Source organism: Lissotriton vulgaris, unplaced genomic scaffold (assembly GCF_964263255.1).
Source record: "Lissotriton vulgaris unplaced genomic scaffold, aLisVul1.2 SCAFFOLD_736, whole genome shotgun sequence".
Classification (NCBI taxonomy): domain Eukaryota; kingdom Metazoa; phylum Chordata; class Amphibia; order Caudata; family Salamandridae; genus Lissotriton; species Lissotriton vulgaris.
Genome location: NW_028243083.1, coordinates 388,736 through 406,550, shown reverse-complemented (window position 1 = coordinate 406,550; position 17,815 = coordinate 388,736). Strand labels below are relative to the sequence as shown.

The 17,815-nt window shown below is 40.9% G+C and overlaps 1 protein-coding gene across 2 annotated transcripts in view; it reads right to left on the bottom strand.

The window, feature by feature from the left end:
• The window catches only part of LOC147668707 (phospholipid-transporting ATPase IC-like), a 515,423-nt gene that overhangs the window by 241,632 nt on the left and 255,976 nt on the right, over nucleotides 1–17,815 (bottom strand). For both annotated transcript variants that reach the window (XM_086948491.1, XM_086948490.1), the window contains exon 12: nucleotides 8,538–8,737. In XM_086948491.1, coding sequence (XP_086804617.1) covers nucleotides 8,538–8,737 — 200 coding nt within the window. The remainder of the gene's footprint in view (nucleotides 1–8,537; nucleotides 8,738–17,815) is intronic.

Below are 17,815 nucleotides of genomic sequence, written 5' to 3'. Positions count from 1 at the left end.
GAAACATTAGAGCCTTTCAATGCGTATAGACCAATAGGTACACTAACACATCAGACTAGAAATATCTGGGAAATGGTAGGCAAAAGAATCCTGAAAAGACAGCCGTTGGTAAGGGAACTGGATCTACGGGCCTTACAACCTTTCCAATGCGGCTATGCTATACACTGGGAGACTTAAATCCTGATGAGGTCTTCATTCCTTCCCAGAAAAAGTTTGAGGTGCGTCTGTATCAACTCCTGCAGTACACCAGGAAGATCTCGAGTGACTTTCTGAATTTGCCACCTGCATATTAAAGGTTATTCTGCAGCTGGACTCAGATTGCCATGTGAAATCTTTGGGACAGGCAGGTAGGGCCAAGTCACCACCGAAGAGCATGCAGATATGAGAGATCAACTTTCATGAACATATTCCTGGACAGGGAGTGAGATGAGTCATGCTTTCTGGTAAGTGGGATCTCATGGAACGCTAGATTCAGACTAATACACTAACTTCTTACACCACACAAATCTGACACCAGTAAAATTGAGAAAGATTTATTGCTTGGAATTTGAAAGTGTGGGGTTGGGGAGACTTCTTTTCTGCATAACACATGGCTGTGTGATAAAGTGTCATAGTTCTGGTAGTGAGTGTTCATGAGGCTGAAGGGACCTTCAGTTGGAAGTTTCTCCCAAACAAAGTTTATTAGGGGTGCCCCAAACCTGAAGGCTAAATGCAGTACACGTTTTGCATTACTGATTTTGGTATTGGCAAAACAGCAAATAGCCATGGGCTGGCCCTGTACTTGTGGCCCATCTGTAAACATATGGTTCAGGGTTACCTAGGAGTGTGCTTTATTCGAGAAGCCAAATGTCAGAGCATCTAGAAGAGATAAGAAAGTAGCTGATGATCTGGCAACAGGGGCACAATCACAATTCAGGAACTCATAGATGTGCAACAAACCGGCACGCTGAATCCCCCTAAACATCAGAGTTGGAAGGGGAGACAAAGTAGGACGATAGCCTGGGTTTCTGACACACTCAGTTTCACCCCTACCCCTCAGGGAAACTTGAACAGCTACTGCGTATGGAACGGTTGGAGGGAATATATTAAATGTGTATTACTGTAATGACCCGTTGACTCTTGGATTAGAAGCATGGGAGTTTGTGGTGCTTTTGTAATTTCCTTAAATTTTTGCCATATTAAAACAAATACCATTAAAAAAGCAATGCTGAAAGGTTAGGTGACATGATGCTCATATAGTCTTTATGGTGGATGCTGCCAATGGTTTGCTCGGGTAGGTTCTTGTCAGATGAACCTGTCTGTGGAGAGAAGAACAAAATTATGAAACTAGTAGTTGCCTCTGAATGGCCAAGAAAGGCTATCCATGGCTTAGATTCTCTGTAAATCCGAGTAGTTTTAACCCAAACATGGTCTTTGATAGTTCCTCACTCTTAACCCTTACGGTGCTCATATCAGAATAGTCCAGTCATGAGCACCGGTAATCCTGTGCTCATGACGGAACCATTCCGTCATGAGGACAGGGGCGGAAAATCCCTCTGCTGTAAACAGCAGAGGGATTTCCCCTTTTTTATTGGCCTCAGAAGGTTGGAGAAGAGCTTACCAAACCGCTCAGGGCCAATTTACATTTTCTTTGCAATGCCGATCGCGCACATGGCGCACTGATGTAATTGCAATGAAAATTAAACTGAAATGAGCCTCTTGGCTCATTTCAGTTTCCCTTTCTACATACTCATGGGGATATCTCAGCCCCCTGAGCACGTAGAAAGTCAAGAGAGGTATTGTTGGAAAGGGGAATATCTCCCTAGTCGATCCATGCTTGGGGATTTCCCCAGAAGGGCGATACCCAAGCAGGGATCCACCCACTAGGCACCAGGGAGGCGGGAGCAGCCCTTGTGCAAGGGCCTTTGCTCCCCCCAAAAAATTGGGCATATTCAGTCTTTCTGCTCCCCCGGGAGGGCAGATGGGGGCAGTAGCCCCCAAACTGCCCCCCCTTGCAGAAAGCCCACTTGACACCAGGGATTTTTGGGGGCATATATAATTAGGGTGGGGACTGCCCAAAACAGGCAAGGCAATGGCCCCACCCCGCCACCATTACAGCCTTTCTGACCTCCTCCCCCCGGTAGGCAGATGGGAGCAGTAGCCCCCAACCTGCCCCCCTTGGGAGGTTTCAGAACTGAAGAAACTTCGATTATCTCTAGCAGCACAGGAACAGAGATGCTCAGTCCCGAATCCACCCAGACAACAACCCAGAGCTCGATAGCAACGAGTCTCCAAATTATTATCTTTGGGGGGAAGGGGGATATTGGATAAAATAACAAACAGAGAGAGAAGAGAAGAGGCAGTCTTGGTTGGTTCTTTTCTTCAGTCTGTCCTGCAGACCTTCTGAACGGGAACCTGGAAAGGAATAAGCACATTCATCTGAGACCTCCTAATCTGTTCCTCCTTAACTCTCTTTCCCTTCTATATTATTTATTTAATTCTTTAGTGACCCACCTATTACTTCCAAGGACTTGCTTCTCTTCTATTGTTCACATTAACCACTAACCACTTGCAACCAGCTGTAGTATGTTCACAGTGGAGATATTGTGTGGCCAACCTCTTTCTCTAATGGCTCTCTCTTCCTTCTAGTCGGATAACTCTGCACATGCAAGTAACATTTATTTTACACACCTTCGATAAACCCTTTGACAATTTTACTATTCTCTTATTGTTTTACTCACTATTAGTCTTATCTGATGTTGACTTCTTCTTTCTTGTTTTTATTTCCTGATGTATTATCCTATTGCTATTATATCGCTATCAGTGCTGGTCTTTTACAGTGGACTTATCGCTTCTTTTCTAGGATATCTTCAACAACAATATTGCATTGACTTCTATCTGCGCAACTTACACGTTCAAATCCTAATACAAGGTAAGTATTTTTAAATGTATTTTTTCTGTAAATGAATATTCTCTGGCAAGTATTTAATTCGTAGATTATGACTTAGCTCATGTCCGTTGTCGTTATCTCTTCACAGATACACGAACCGGCTACCTGCTGAATGACGACTGCTGACGAGAGACGAACTCTGTGGACTAGCTCTGCACACCGGTATCAGCTTCTCTACTAAAGTTATTCATACTGTCACTTTCTCTGTAAATGTTCTCTAGACTAAAACTATGACTGAATTTACTCCGAACTCCAATGGCGCTTCTTCTCAGATCAGGATCCTCGGTGAATTGCGCAGCTTCAATCTAGCGTGCGCCTTACCTGGATTCAGACGATGACCTCACTTCATGACTAGACTGCTGACCCGAGCGCGAACCCGGTGGCCATCTTAGAATGCCGAATTCGCATTAGCTCGGACCAGGAGCGCCTTGCCGATCTTTCACTTGATCTACCGTGGGTAACTGACGCCACTTGCGCTCTGAGTTCTATGGGTTCTGACAGGAGGGCAGAAAGCCCACTTGACACCAGGAATTTTTTTGTTGCATATGCTATTAGGGTGGAGTTGCCCAATATGGGCATGCCAATGCCCCCACCCATCCCCTCACAAAATTCCAGTCTTTCTTCCTCCCCCCTGGGCAGAAAGCCCACTTGAAACCAGGGATTTATTTTATGTAAATTAAGGGTGGGGGCTGCCCATTATGGGTACCCCAAAGCCCCCCCTGGGTGCAGATGGGGGCATTTTGGCCCCTACCCTGTCTCAGTACTTGGGCCCCCTACAAGGGGGCCCAATGGTGAGGCACCATTTTTATCAGGAGATCCGGGGGAAAGCTGGGTGGTAGGAAATTTGTGTGAGCCCGGTGATGTTACAACTTTCCCACACAAAAATGTGTGAAAAAAGTGATTTTTACAGCTAAATCTGAGGTTTGCAGGGGATTCTGGGTAAGAAAACATTGGGGGATCCATGCAAGCCATACCTCCCTGGAATCCCCCGGATGTCTAGTTGTCAGAAATGTGTGTGTTTGATAGGTTTCCATAGAACGCCGCTGACCACGGGGCCAAAAACCCAGGTAACCCCCCCCCCCTTGCAAAACCACTTCGTTTTGTGATAGCCAATTTTGATGTCGCCTCAATAAGTTTTGGGCCCTTGCCTGTTGCTTGGGCCTCCAACACAACTGAGGCACCATTTTTATCTGGAGACCCTGGGGAGTGCTCGGAGGTAGGATATTTGTTTCTAGGGAAAGAGAGTGGTCCACAGGGGATCCCAAGTCTATGTCAGTTTTCACGTTTCATGTATTGACGAAAAACACACTCAAAAAACTCTGGACCGCTTGAGTTTTGTAACAGCTGAGTCTTTGAAGGGGGTGATGAGTGCGTTTGATCAAATTTCAGGTATCCTTAGGCTAAATCCTTGTTCTTATAATTAGAGTCCGGAGTCCAAGTGATGTAGAAAAAGTTCTTTTATTAAATATATTTAAAACATGAACAGCCGACACGTGTTTCGCCCCCTGTGGCGATTTGCGCCGGGGCTTTTTCAAGGCTATTTATAGTGTCATATGTTCGTTGTACAGGTCGTCAAAGCATTAACTTATTATCCAGAAGTTCTTATTATATATCAAGTTTCAATTTCATAGGGTATAATCCTCGCTCCTCGTCTGCTATCTCCGCTCGTAATCAGCCGCTTTCGGTAGGATATTTGTGTCAGCCTGGTGATGCCACAACTTTCCCACACAAATGTGTGAAAAAAAGTTTTTTTCCAGCTAATTTTGAGGTTTACAGGGGATTCTGGGTAAGAAACCGTTGGGGGATCCACACAAGCCATACCTCCCATGAATCCCCCGGGTGTCTAGCTTACAAAATATATAGGTTTGCTAGGTTTCCTTAGGTGCCGGCAGAGCTAGGGTTCAAAAACTACAGCTAGGCACATGTCAAAAAAGGGTCTTTTTTCACTGTGAAAATGTGATGCGTTTACCTTGCGTTTTGGGCAGTTTCCGGTCACTAGGCCTACCCATAGAAGTAAGGTACCATTTTTCTTGAAAGACTCTGGGAAACGCGGGGTGGGTCGAATTTGGTGGATCCACGCAGATTTCAGAACTTTCCACTACACAAATGTGAGGAAAATGTGTTTTTTGACAATTATTTAGGTTTGCAAGGGATTCTGGGTAACAGAACCTGGCGGGAAGAAGTCATGTCACCCCATCCTGGATTTCCTGAGTGCCTAGTTCTCAAAAATGTATAGGTTTCCTTGGGTTCCAGCAGTGCTAGGGTTCAAAAACTACAGCTAGGCACTTTGCAAAAAAAAGGGTCATATTTCACTGTGAAAATGTGGTGTGTCCACCTTGCGTTTTGAGCTGTTTCCCGTCAGGGGCACTAGACCTACCCACACAAGTGATGTACCATTTGTATCGGGAGACTTAGGGTAACACAGAATTGTAGAACAGCTGTTATTACCCATTGACTTTTGATGCATTTCTACCTTCCAATTGAAAGACAATGGGTAAAAAAAGAAGTCATTTTGAAAAATGACCTATAATTCTCATGCTAGTTAGGGTACTTCTAATTTCGGAAATGTGCAAATATCTACTGTTTCTAAACTCTATATGCTGTTACCATTTCAGAAAAACATAGGTTTATGTATACATTTTACCAAAATAGTTGCTATATACCCGTTACATAATAAAAAAAACATTGCAAGACACTGCTCAGTTATTGGCTCTGGGGTTGTCGTGCTCTTTGTGAACCTAAAAGTCCTATATATCCCCACAACCAGAAAGGTCCAGCAAATGTAACGGTGTATTGCTTTTAAAGAGCGGTCATAATTAGAAGAAGTTACAGGTGAAAACGTTGACACAAATGGCTAGTTTTTATCAACTAAATTTCAATTTTTCCTATATTTAACTGTTAGTTTCTATGAAGAAACTTTGAAGGATCTACACAAATGACCCCTTGCTTAATTCATAATTGGGTCTACTTTTCTACCATTAACTGTAAAGAGGTTGAAAGCGCAAAAATAGGCTACGTCCCAGAAAAATGCCAAAACTGTGTAAAAAATTTTGGTTTGGTTTTCTGACAAAAGTCTGCTTGACCCTAAAAGCCTGGAAGATGGTGATTTCAGCTCCACAACCCCTTTTTAGATACCATTTGCAGGGAAAAAAACAGACACTTTCATCTGGAGCCCTTTTTCCCATTCAAAAAACAAACTAACATTTAGCTGTACTTTGTCTAATTTCTGGGTCCCCTCAAGGGAAAACCAAAAGGAAATGATGGACGGAGTGTTGACAATACAAGCATTCACCCCCAGTCAACTGATCTGGGTTTAATCCATCACCGTTCTTTAGCCCACTCTGCCACCCCAGTTCAGACATGGCCATATGCAAATCAGTCTGACCCTGTGCCTCATGGGAACAGTCCAGCCCGAACTTCCAAGCCATTCCTCCCTGGACTGGAAACAAGCTACAGAGGACCGGTTTCTGGCATTTCAGCCTTCTTCAGCCCGGCTTGCTTGAATCCAGTGGCAAAGTGAGCAAGGGACTCCCGTCTGAGCATACCCTGCCAACTTATGGCGAACAAAGCAAAACCAAAAAAAATTATGGACGGAGCGTTGACAATACAAGCACTCACCCCCAGTCAACTGATCTGGGTTTAATCCATCACCGTTCTTTAGCCCACTCTGCCACCCCAGTTAAGACATGGCCATATGCAAATCAGTCTGACCCTGTGCCTCATGGGAACAGTCCAGCCCGAACTGCCAAGCCATGCCTTCCCTGGACCGGAAACAAGCTACCGAGGACCGGTTTCTGGCATTTCAGACTTCTTCAGCCCGGCTTGCTTGAATCCAGTGGCAACGTGATCAAGGGACTCACGTCTGAGCATACCCTGCCAACTTATGGCGAACAAAGAAAAACCAAAAGAATCCACAAACCCTGGGTACCTTTAGAATCCACAGGTTGATGAAAAAAAGGGACGCAAATTTGGCGTTAATACCTTATGTGGTCAAAAAGTTACATGGGCCTAAACATGAACTACCCCAAATAGCCAAATAAATGGCTTAGCACAGGGGGAGGGAAAGGCCTAGCAGCAAAGGGGTTAAACAATACAAGGATGCTCTTATTGTTCAGTGGTGACCTTGTGATTTTGCCAAATGGTCAGATAGGCTGGCAATATTTGTTTCTAGGTAACAAGAGATTTAGTATGTAGTGAAGCACGTGGTCGGTTGGAGAAACCCACACATTGTTTGAAATATTTGCCTTTGAGGTGGAGCAATACGCATTGTAGGTCAAAGGAATTTTGCCTGGGTGAATGTATGGTTACTTTGATTAAAGAAAGTAAAAAAGTAGAAGAACATTTGGAGGGGAAAAATAAGGCAATGTATTTTAGCATGTTGCAGAAGTAGAAGGGCTGGTGAGATTGGGCTGGAAGAAGAAAGGTGGGTTTAAAACGTTGTGCCTTTGTCCATTAAAGTGTCAGAGAAATCATCAGCATGATAATCAGGATGTTGCTATAAGGAGAGAGAGTTGTACCACCTGAAAAGGTAGGTAAACCATTAACACAGCTGGCAAATTAGGCCATCTGGGCCAGACAATCATAAAAGAAAAAGAGAAAAAGTGGTGTTAGAGGATGAACAAAGGATAGACTATGATTTTTCGCAGTGGGCGGAGTGTTGCCCTGATTGTAAAAATAGAACACTGAAAATAAACAGAACTGTATGTGGGCACTTGATTAAAAGAAGATCCAGAGGAAGCAGGGATTACAGCAAATATGAATTGTTTGTGGGATGAGAAAAGGTTTGCATATGAAATACAAGCTCCCTAGAGAAGATAGAGAAGATATAGAGTGAAACTGTACAATCCGCAGTCCGCAGATGGGACTACTCAACATGCTAATAGACAGAGTAAAAGCTTCATAAAAATGGGTCCCATGATAAATGGAATGTGAGGAGAACAGTTTAAGAGAAGGTGTGGTGCACTATATCGTCAGAGGATAGGACTAAGCTCATTCATGGGTGGCTGGCAAACTGCAGGAAGAAAGCTGGTGGAAGAAAAAAAGGGATAAGAAAGCATAAAGAAAAAAGGCACAGAGAAAGAGCGCATAAGGTGATGGGACTTAGTGAAAATTCGATTTGAAAGAAAATGTGTTGGCCTTTCCAAGTTCTCTAAGAAAGGTTAGAGGGCTGCATATGATTTTGAGTGATCGGCAGCATTTGAACAGGAGGAAGGTAACATCATATTGAAGAAGAGTGTAATCTGACAATGAGGTGAGAGTGGACAATATGTCAGGAAATGGTGGATCTCTTGTTTGATTGGAGGTGAAGAGAATGAGGTCGGAGAGGGAAAGTCTAGCAAGTTCTGGGGATGCAGGGGTAAGCGAGGACGTTGTATATGAGTGTTAATCTCAATACCAGGATGTTAAGAGTAGCCATTAGCCCAGAGGAGTAAGGTTTGTCCTAGTAGTATTTAATTTTCTCCTAACTCTTTTTATAAATACTCTCATAGGGTGGCGGGGTATACCCTTGTTTTTTGCACTTTAATTTGTCATGATTTATTTTATATATTTTCCCAGGGTGCCAAAATTAATTTCATTTGAATAGTACAAGCTGATTAATTGAACTTACCTCACATAAAGGGAAATGGGAACCATGGTGTTCAATACAATAATGTAGCCCCAAAATGCAAGGAATCCACGATAGGATGAAGAATATGCTTTCTTTCCGTCATAAAGGTACCATGACAGAGTATAGTTGCCAATCTGAGCTTCCCAGAATGAATTTCCAATTGCAAGACCAGCAGAAGCAAGGATCAGGAGTATAAAAATCTGGAAGGAAAAAACAGTAACAATTGTTAAGCAAGTCAGCATGAGAAATGAGAAATCTAGTAGTTGATGTTTTGAACTTAACAAAAAGCTAATATCACATTTTAAAATTCAACTCAATAAGTGATCGACTGCAGAACCATTAAGATAAACTGGAGAACCATTATGATCTACTTGAGAACCGTTTTGATTAGCAGAAGCAGTCTCTATGTTGTCTTTGTTGATTTACAATCAGCTTTCGACCGGATCCCAAGAGCCAAACTCTGGAGTGTTTTAGTTGTCCCAGGTATGCCTTCTGATATCTTCTCTTCTAATCTGCCTCTATAAAGATAATTATGCATGAATACGATGGGGAAGGGAACAGGCTCAGCTGACACAAAGGGTACCAGTTTCTAAAAGTGTTTGCCAAGGCAGTGTTTAGGCTCCCACCATGTTTTCATTATATATTACAGACATTGTATCCTTTTTGTCCCAAGTAGAAGCAGATGCTCCATATTTGTCCGGACTTAAAACACAAACCCTTTTTTTTGCGGATGATACCGTGTGGATTTCTAAGGCTTCCTCAGGACTCCAGAAACCTTAGCTCCACTTTAATGAGTTCTGTGAGGGCCGGGGCTTGAAATCAGCATAGATCTTTTAAGGGAAAATTGACCTTGTGAGGTGTTCCTTTAGAGAAGGTAGAATATATACCTGGGGCATGACCTAGCATCTTCATATTGTTAAGGCAACCATGAAGCTTAAGCAGATCTCAGGAGTAATACTTCAAGAGCTCTCGATATCACATATTAAACCTATTTCTCCTGCGCTAAAGATCTATGAGGCCAAGGGTTTAGGTCAGCCCTGTATGTGGCTGAACTGTGGGGCTTTCAAAATATGACGATATTACAAGAAATGAGAACAAATTCCTGAGGAATCCTGTATCTCTCCCAGCCAGCATCCCATTATATCCTCTGTTTAGTGACTTCGGTACCGCCAAGGTTTTGGATAAATACGCTTGCTTCTTGTACTGTTTTGGAGACATGGGTGGAATACCCCGTACTTGCCCATGACACAGACTCCCTGCTGGATGTTATGAAGGCAGACTATTTTAACAAAATCCCTAGGCTCAAAATGATTAAGCTAACCCTATATTTGTTAGGGATCCACAATTTGTGAGATCACCCTGACATCTGTTTTTACTTCAAAGGCTGCAATGAAATGGTTATATTGGTCTTGGTTTCTGATGACTGGGGATTTGCAGAACGCTGCCACCATCAAGCGAACTGGCAATTTTATGGATTTTAAGCCCATCTGCAGGTTGGAGTTATTTTGGGACATAGTGCCTGTACCACTGCATAGGAATCTTTACTTACAGTTTCGCATAGGCACCCTACCGCTTTGAGTCTTTACAGCAGGATGGACTGGTAAAAGAGGTACCACATGACCGATTTGTGATCACCTAAGCAAAAGTGTCTCCTGTGTTTTTTTGCATGTCCATCCTATCCATCTGCTCAGTATACCTGGCTTGTAGCCATCTGTTGACTAATAGGTGTACAAAATTATCAGGAAGCCCTGCCTATCTTTGGATCAGACTCTCGTCCTGTAATGGCCATTTCTGTTGCAAAATGTTTAGGTGTTATGTGGATGATTTGTGGTAAAGCCCTTCGACACCTTTCGACTTGACATGCACTATTTGAGTGCATTTCATTTTTTGCTTGTTTTATCTGATAATCAATTATACATTTTTCTTTTCGTATAGATTTTATTTATTGGCTGATATTTTTTTTATATGATCATTTTTGCAATGGTTTCTAATTATGCTGTACATTGTATCTATTGTATATGGTGTGTGCTTTTATGGCCCTGTTGGCCGAAATAAATAATTTAAATTGAAATGAATTAAAAAAGTGACCTTTGTTTAATTGTATAATGTTTAATTGTAACTTTTGTCATATGATATTGCATATGCCTCAACCCACCTATCCCTGCATTACTCTGCCCGATTGTGGTTAAGAAATCTTTAAGCCCACCAGCAACTTCTAGAAGTTAGTTTTAGTTGTAATAATTTTGTTGTGCTGTAGATACATGCTATGCATTACTACTGATGCCACCCATAAGTGGATAGACATAATGGGAATTAGATACTTGTTTTTCCATCCTGTAATGTTGAATTGGTTTGCACGGTTATTGAAAATGATTCCATGAGTGTTTAGTTGTTAATTGAGATCTGTGTATTATAAAACTATATGTGCTATTCATTAATACAAAATGTGTACACAGAAAAAAAACACAAATAGGGACAAGCTGTTACTTGTAGGATAATGTTCAAATCCATACATAGTTTTATCTGAGCACTAAAGAGTACAAATGGACTATATGCAAAGCTGCATAATTCTTTGCCTCTGGTCACGCAATAATATATAACTATAAATTGTTAGGTTATCCATATATCAAAGATCCTGCACTGACTGCTTCATGGGTGTGGAGTGAAAATGGGCTCTACATAAGGCTAAAGAAATTATACAATGCAGAGCTGTAGTAAAATATATGGAACAATGGGTACTTCACCATTTCAAACTCATATAAAGCCACAATGTTATTCATAGTGTTCACCTTATTAAAGAAAACTGACATTTCATAAAAAAACACGACCTTACATATGTAAAAGCAGCATTGTATCCTCCCAACTTTTACGCAACATTGTAGTACTGAACTTTATGTGTATTTTAGAAAACTAAATGTATCAAATAATGGTCAAAACTAAAAGCTGGCTGCATATGTTATGCTAATTATTCGGGAAGAAACACATTCAAAGTGCATTCTTTCATCAAGATACAATTGCATGGAAAAGCAAGTTCTAAAAAGGCCTCTAAATGGTCAGCTAGGCTGGCTGCCAAACTATTCTCATGGCAATAGGGGCTCAACTTACAAACACTCAATGGCCGCAGAAAATACGTATATTGTCAAATCAATGATGAATCAATTAATTTATAGATGCATTTATTAATGTTTAGAAAAATAAAAATTGTATTGGATTGATATAAATCATGCAATGAAGAATAAATTGCAAATAGATATGAAAAAGAAAAGTGACGACTGAGTTATTAATCAGAGATAAATCTAAAACAAAGTGAGTATTTAACCAAAAGTGCTGTGCACGTTTGAGTTCAGGTCACATGATAGGGACCAGACCACTTTCATGATACCGAGCCAGATTTCTACAAGCTTATAGTCCTTCTGTGCAGCATTCCACAAGATAAATAGGATCTCTTATGTGAACACACCTTTTCTCCCTCACTGTGGAAAAACACAATTCCCTATAGAGATATGGAGAAACCGGCTTCCACTACACCACCAGCAAATATTTAGGTGATCCTTTATCACCTTGGAAAAGATTTACGTCAACCCATGCCTTGCATGACTTGGTAGAAAGGGGATTGAAAGTAATCTATGAATCCCCGAAACCTACCTTTTGGAAGGCATTCACAAATGTCAAAACATAACCATGCTTTGTTGTGGAATGTCTTAAAACACCACTTTTCCCCATCTGAACCAGTCCAGTGGGATTCAGAGTGGTGGAGAACTTTGCACTCTTGGGGTAGATGTAGGCATTAGTAAATTGAGTTAACCCTGCCATCATGCACCCTTATGTGAATTCCTTCCAGGCGTAAAACAGGTAGATTTTGTCATAAACCCACATTATGGAATTCACCTTTATTAATATGGTCTAAAGTAAATATACATTATGTACATATCTACAAATTGTCTTCAGCACAGCTTGATTACGTTTGTTTCCTTTAAATAGGTGTACCATAGTAATTAGAATTAATATAGGAGCGCCTTTCATACATTTACCGCTTACCCTAGACTATCTAAAAGCTCTTCAACTCAGAGCAATATAATTTCACCCCTTTGGCTGTTAATTGCAATTTTTAATTCATTCCAGCAAGACACCCCTTGTTGGAAATATATCAGGGGCTCCAGGGCAGACCGAGGCAACATGGCTCAGATCGAGACAAACCAAGCTTTGTATCTATAGTGTTCTAGGTCTTACCGTTACTGCTGAACCCAAACCTGAGCAGCATATAGAACCCATTAGACCTTTGCCCTCAGGATAATGGAGTCAAGCAGCCCAAATCTTACTCACGGAGGATATTCTGGGTTAATGAGTTGGAACTAAGCAAACCAACAATTACAAGGTAATAATTCAGAGTCCATCAAAGTGTTTTAAAAAAGTACTTCACTCTAAACTTTACATGGTACATAATATGTCAAAAGGTAAAAAAATTATAGGAGACATCTAATGAGTGCGAAATCTTGGATGCTTCCTGAGGGAAGGGGACTGCCTCTTCAAAGTGCTGCATGTGCAAACCAACGAACAGTCTATACGATTCTTTTTGGAGGGGGAAAATCAGAACCAGCACTGGTGATTATTCCCTGCACCTAAAAATGGGCTTTGCTCCCCTATTCACTGTTCTTTTGGTATGTACAGTGTTTTGTTGTCGGTTTGATCATTCAGAACACAGACATTGAGGGGGCGTGGCTTGAGCGCCGACGTAGATGGCAGTGGGTTGATCTCGCTCCGGACCGAGATCAAGATTCCTGAGCAGGGCGGCCGATGAAGTGCTTTCTAGGTGGAATTTGACAGTGGATTCAGGTGAATGAGTGTCCGCTGAGACTAAGGATACCTTTTTCGCATTGCCGTGATCCTGTATTCCTCTGAAATTTGGCTTTACTATGCGGTGCGCTCTGACGAACGCAGCTTCATCTCAGCTCAGCAACAGGCACACTGAAGGTACGCCGCTCCCACTAAATATGTGAAGTGGATGCTGACCCCTTTAAAATTTTGACTTTACCACCACTTTGCCTGCAATGCATTTACAACATGCGGCGCATTTCATGCATACATCGCGACCGCCATCATTTTGTGCAAATAAAATGCATTATCTTTGGTTTTCTCCTCACCGGGTTTCTTCTCTCTTTCCCTGAGGAGATTGTGCGCATAAATGGAAGCTTTTCGTTGCTTTACTGTTCCAATACATAGGTTATTGTTATGCACCTGATTTTGCCTATGTGATAACTTTTTATGACTGAATCTTGCCTCCTCAAAATCTGTTATATATCAAAATTTTCTGACAGAAAACAGTTCATAGGAAAATCCTACGTGCGACACTCAACTCTATACTTAAATAGTCTCTACATTGGATAGACTTAATATGCTATGCCTCATTTAACTATGACATGCTGACCGAGTCAATGACCACACTTCAGCTTTGTTGATACAAAGAAATAGAATTTGATGACTGCTGTATAATATCACTTAGTGTCTTTTACGCTGCGTATTTTTAAAACTCAACTTTTCAGTATTCTTATCTATACGGAGCATTCTCCCTCTCCTGGTCAGAAAACAACTTTAACAAATATGTCTTCCTTCCGCAAAGATTCTAATCTGGCCGCTCCTCCTAAACTACATAAGAAGGAACCCACTTCGCCTACCAAGTCGCCACTACCCATTACTATGGAAGAGATTACGTTGATTAAACCTTTTGTCATTGATATTAACGCTACTCTTCAGAGGTTGGATGAGAAATGGTCTAACTTGGATTCAAGAATGTCTGCGGTGGAACAGAGGATTAGGGATACTCAGGACTTGTTACCTCAGGTGGCGGCCATTTCTCAAGCGATTGCTCTCCTCAAAACGCAAACAGAAGACTTAGAAAATCGTAACAGACGCAATAACCTTCAAATTTATGGCATTCCTGAGGGAGAGGAAGGGTCCAACATGCTGGCCTTTTTAGAATTACATATTCCCAAGATTGTTGGTCTCAAAGACTGCACAACTCTCAACTTACAGCACGCTCATGGCATAGGTCCTAAATCTGCAGATTCTTCTCCTTAGTCAGTAAATTATCCTAGAGGGATAGTTATTTTGTTTTTGGAATACACTGAACTGTTGGGGGTCCTTTCAGCAGCAAAGTCTAGGAAGCAGATGCTGTGGTCTGGTCAAAAAGTTTTCTTCTCTCAAGATGTGGCCTCGCAATTGCAGCATGTTGCAAAGAATTGCTTTCTCTCCATCCGATCCTTCGATCCATGAACACCAGATATGGTTTAGTACATTAATGCTTTTTCAAGGTTACTTATAAAGGGAGGTCCTACTCCTTCGATCGTCCTGAAGACTTGAGACAATTCATCTCTTGCCATAAAGGGGACGATATGGACTTTGGAGGACCCTGAGATACACTGTTACTCTGTTATGTGTTTGTTTTTTGAGATTATTATTTCTCTTTAATTGTTCTGAGGATTCTTATCCTCTATGTTGTTGTGGTTTATGATTTGTAGTTGTTGTTTTCCCTTGCCTTTAATGGCTTGGAGGTCTTCTTCAATGAACTCTTCATATTGTGACTTTTCCTTGTTTTTCTTGTAGCTGTTCCTCCTCTTGTACCGATCCTTTACCCAGATGTCTCCCACCTCATGCCCTTCCATCCTGACCCTAGACTCCTCGGTCATCCCTTATGTTTGGTAAGTGTTGAGTTTTTCATTGCTTTGTCTTTCTTTGGTCGCTATTTTTCCGCCTATGTTATTCTATGTTATGTAGTTGATCTCCCTGGCCTAGTATTCTATATACAATTACTTTCTTTTATTTAAATATTATATTTCTTTAGTTTAGAATGATCTCGTTGTCCGTATCGGTTTTGTCATCTGTCTTCCCTTGCAGCTTCCGGCTTCCCTATGTTATTTTCTTCACCATGGAAATGTATTTCTTCTCAATTGACTGAAGTCTCCCGACTTCTAGTCAGCTTATCTTTCTCTATCACTTGTTTTTTATACTTTCCTTTCCTTTTCTCGCTTTGCGATTTTTCCTTTTTCACCCTTTTTGGATTTATCTTTTAATTCATTACTTGCATTTCTTATTTTTTCCCTCTTTTCTCCTCTCCTTTACTATCCTGTTTTTTCAATTTTTCACTTCATTCATTTTCTTTTTCATGCCTATTCTCTTTTCCTCAATTGCATTAATCGCTATTTTTATGTTCAATCGCATACTTCTCAATTTTTTCTTGGTTTTGTTCTGTACAATTATGTTGTATTGTACATCATCATTAATAATATTACTGTCTTGTTTGTATTGTAAAGACTGAATGTTAGAATCATCTCATGGAATGTAAAAGAATTGAGTAATCCTGTTATGAAGCAACGGGTACATACCCATCTCTCTAAACTCCAATGTAAAATTGCTATGTTACAAGAAACCCATCTTAATGAGAGTGATGTCAATTCCCTTAGGAAGCAATGGGTGGGTCACGTATATTGTTCCCCTTCCAAGGACATGAAAATACTCTTTCACAAATCCTTATCCCTCACATTAGAAAAAGGAGGGAAGGATCAAAATGGTCATTGGCTCCTTCTTCACAATATTATCAATAGTTCTCATGTTTCTTTATTGGACATTTATGGTCGCACAGGCATGTGTTCACTATTTTGTCAATCCATGTCCCACAGTCTTCATGCATGTTCTAGTTCTAATCTCACAGTGGGTGGCGATTGTAATCAGATCACGGATCCCATCATTGATAGGAAATCCTCCGTTAAGTACATTCCCAATAAAATGCAAAAAAACCTTTGCTAAGACCATATCTGCAAGAGGCCTAGTAGACGCTTGGAGAATATTCAATCCTGATAGTTTAGAATACACTTTTTAGTCTCCTGCTCACAATTCTACCTCTAGAATTTATTATATATTTCTAAGTCCGCATCTTCTTTCCAACCTCATTCATGCAAAGATTGGCTCGATTCTTATCTCCGATCATGCTCCTGTTCGGATTAGTTTAGATCTTCCTTCCTTGTCCTCAAAATCTCAACGTTGGCGTTTTAACAATGATCTTCTAAAATATCCCAACTTTCTAAGCCATATTAAAGATTTTGAATCTGAAGTCTTTCTTAACTCTACTCCTGATATATCCTTTCATACTATTTGGGATTCCTTTCAAACCACCACAAGAGGCTTCATTATTGATTATGTAGCTACCAAAAAGAAAACATTTTGCAAAGAATCAATTTCTTTGCTCTCCTCCATGAAAAAATTGGAACACACGTATTTTTCAACTAAAAAAGTTGATTCCCTCACTTCTTTGGTCCAGGCAAGGCTTGAGTTTAGTAGGAAATCCACAGAAGAGGCATCCCGGACATTTCTAAAAATAAACTCTAAATTTAATGGCAGTCGCAACCGAGCCGGTAAGTTGTTAGCAAACTATTTGAAGGTGAAATCTCAAAGAGCTAGAGTGGTTACGATTATTGATGAAAATGATATTCCTCATTTTAAAGATGAAGCAATATTAGCATGTTTTACAGATTTATATAAAACCCTTTATACTCTTGAATCATCCCCTTCTGATGCTAATCAGACTCATTTTTTGATTCGTTACATCCCCACTCTTCCCCTATTCCGGATTGTCCATTCTACCTAAGGATAAGGCTCCTGGTCCTGATGGACTTACTGCGGAGTTCTATTCTTGCTTTTCGTCTGTTCTTCTGCCACATCTTTGATCTTTTTCAATATATCGCTCTTAATGGAGCGGCTCGAGCTTCCTTTCTTGAAGCTATGATTTGTCTCATTCCTAAAAAAGATAAAGACCCTTCCTGTTGCGCCAACTATCGTCCCGTATCCTTGACTAACCTTGATTGTAAGCTATTTGCCAAGATCTTAGCCCTTTGTAATAATCAAGTACTTCCAGATTTAATGGACTATGAATAAACAGAGTTTGTTAAAGGTAGGATTATTTCTGATAATTCCAGAACTTTCCTCAATATTATTTATCTAGCATCTAAGAGTTCTTCCCCATAGCCGCCATCACATTGGACGCAGAAAAAGCTTTTGACCGTGTTCATTGGTAATTTATGATGCGCGCTCTTAAATGGCATGGTGTTGGTCCTTCTATATTGTCCCGTGTTAATTTATTATATTCCTCTCCAACTACTTCAGTTTTCATTAATGGCTCTCAATCTTCTTATTTCCCTTTAGAAAGAGGTATTCGTCAGGGATGCCCTCTTTCCCCATTACTTTTTATCCTTGCTCTCGAGCCCTTTCTTCACTCTTTACGACACTCC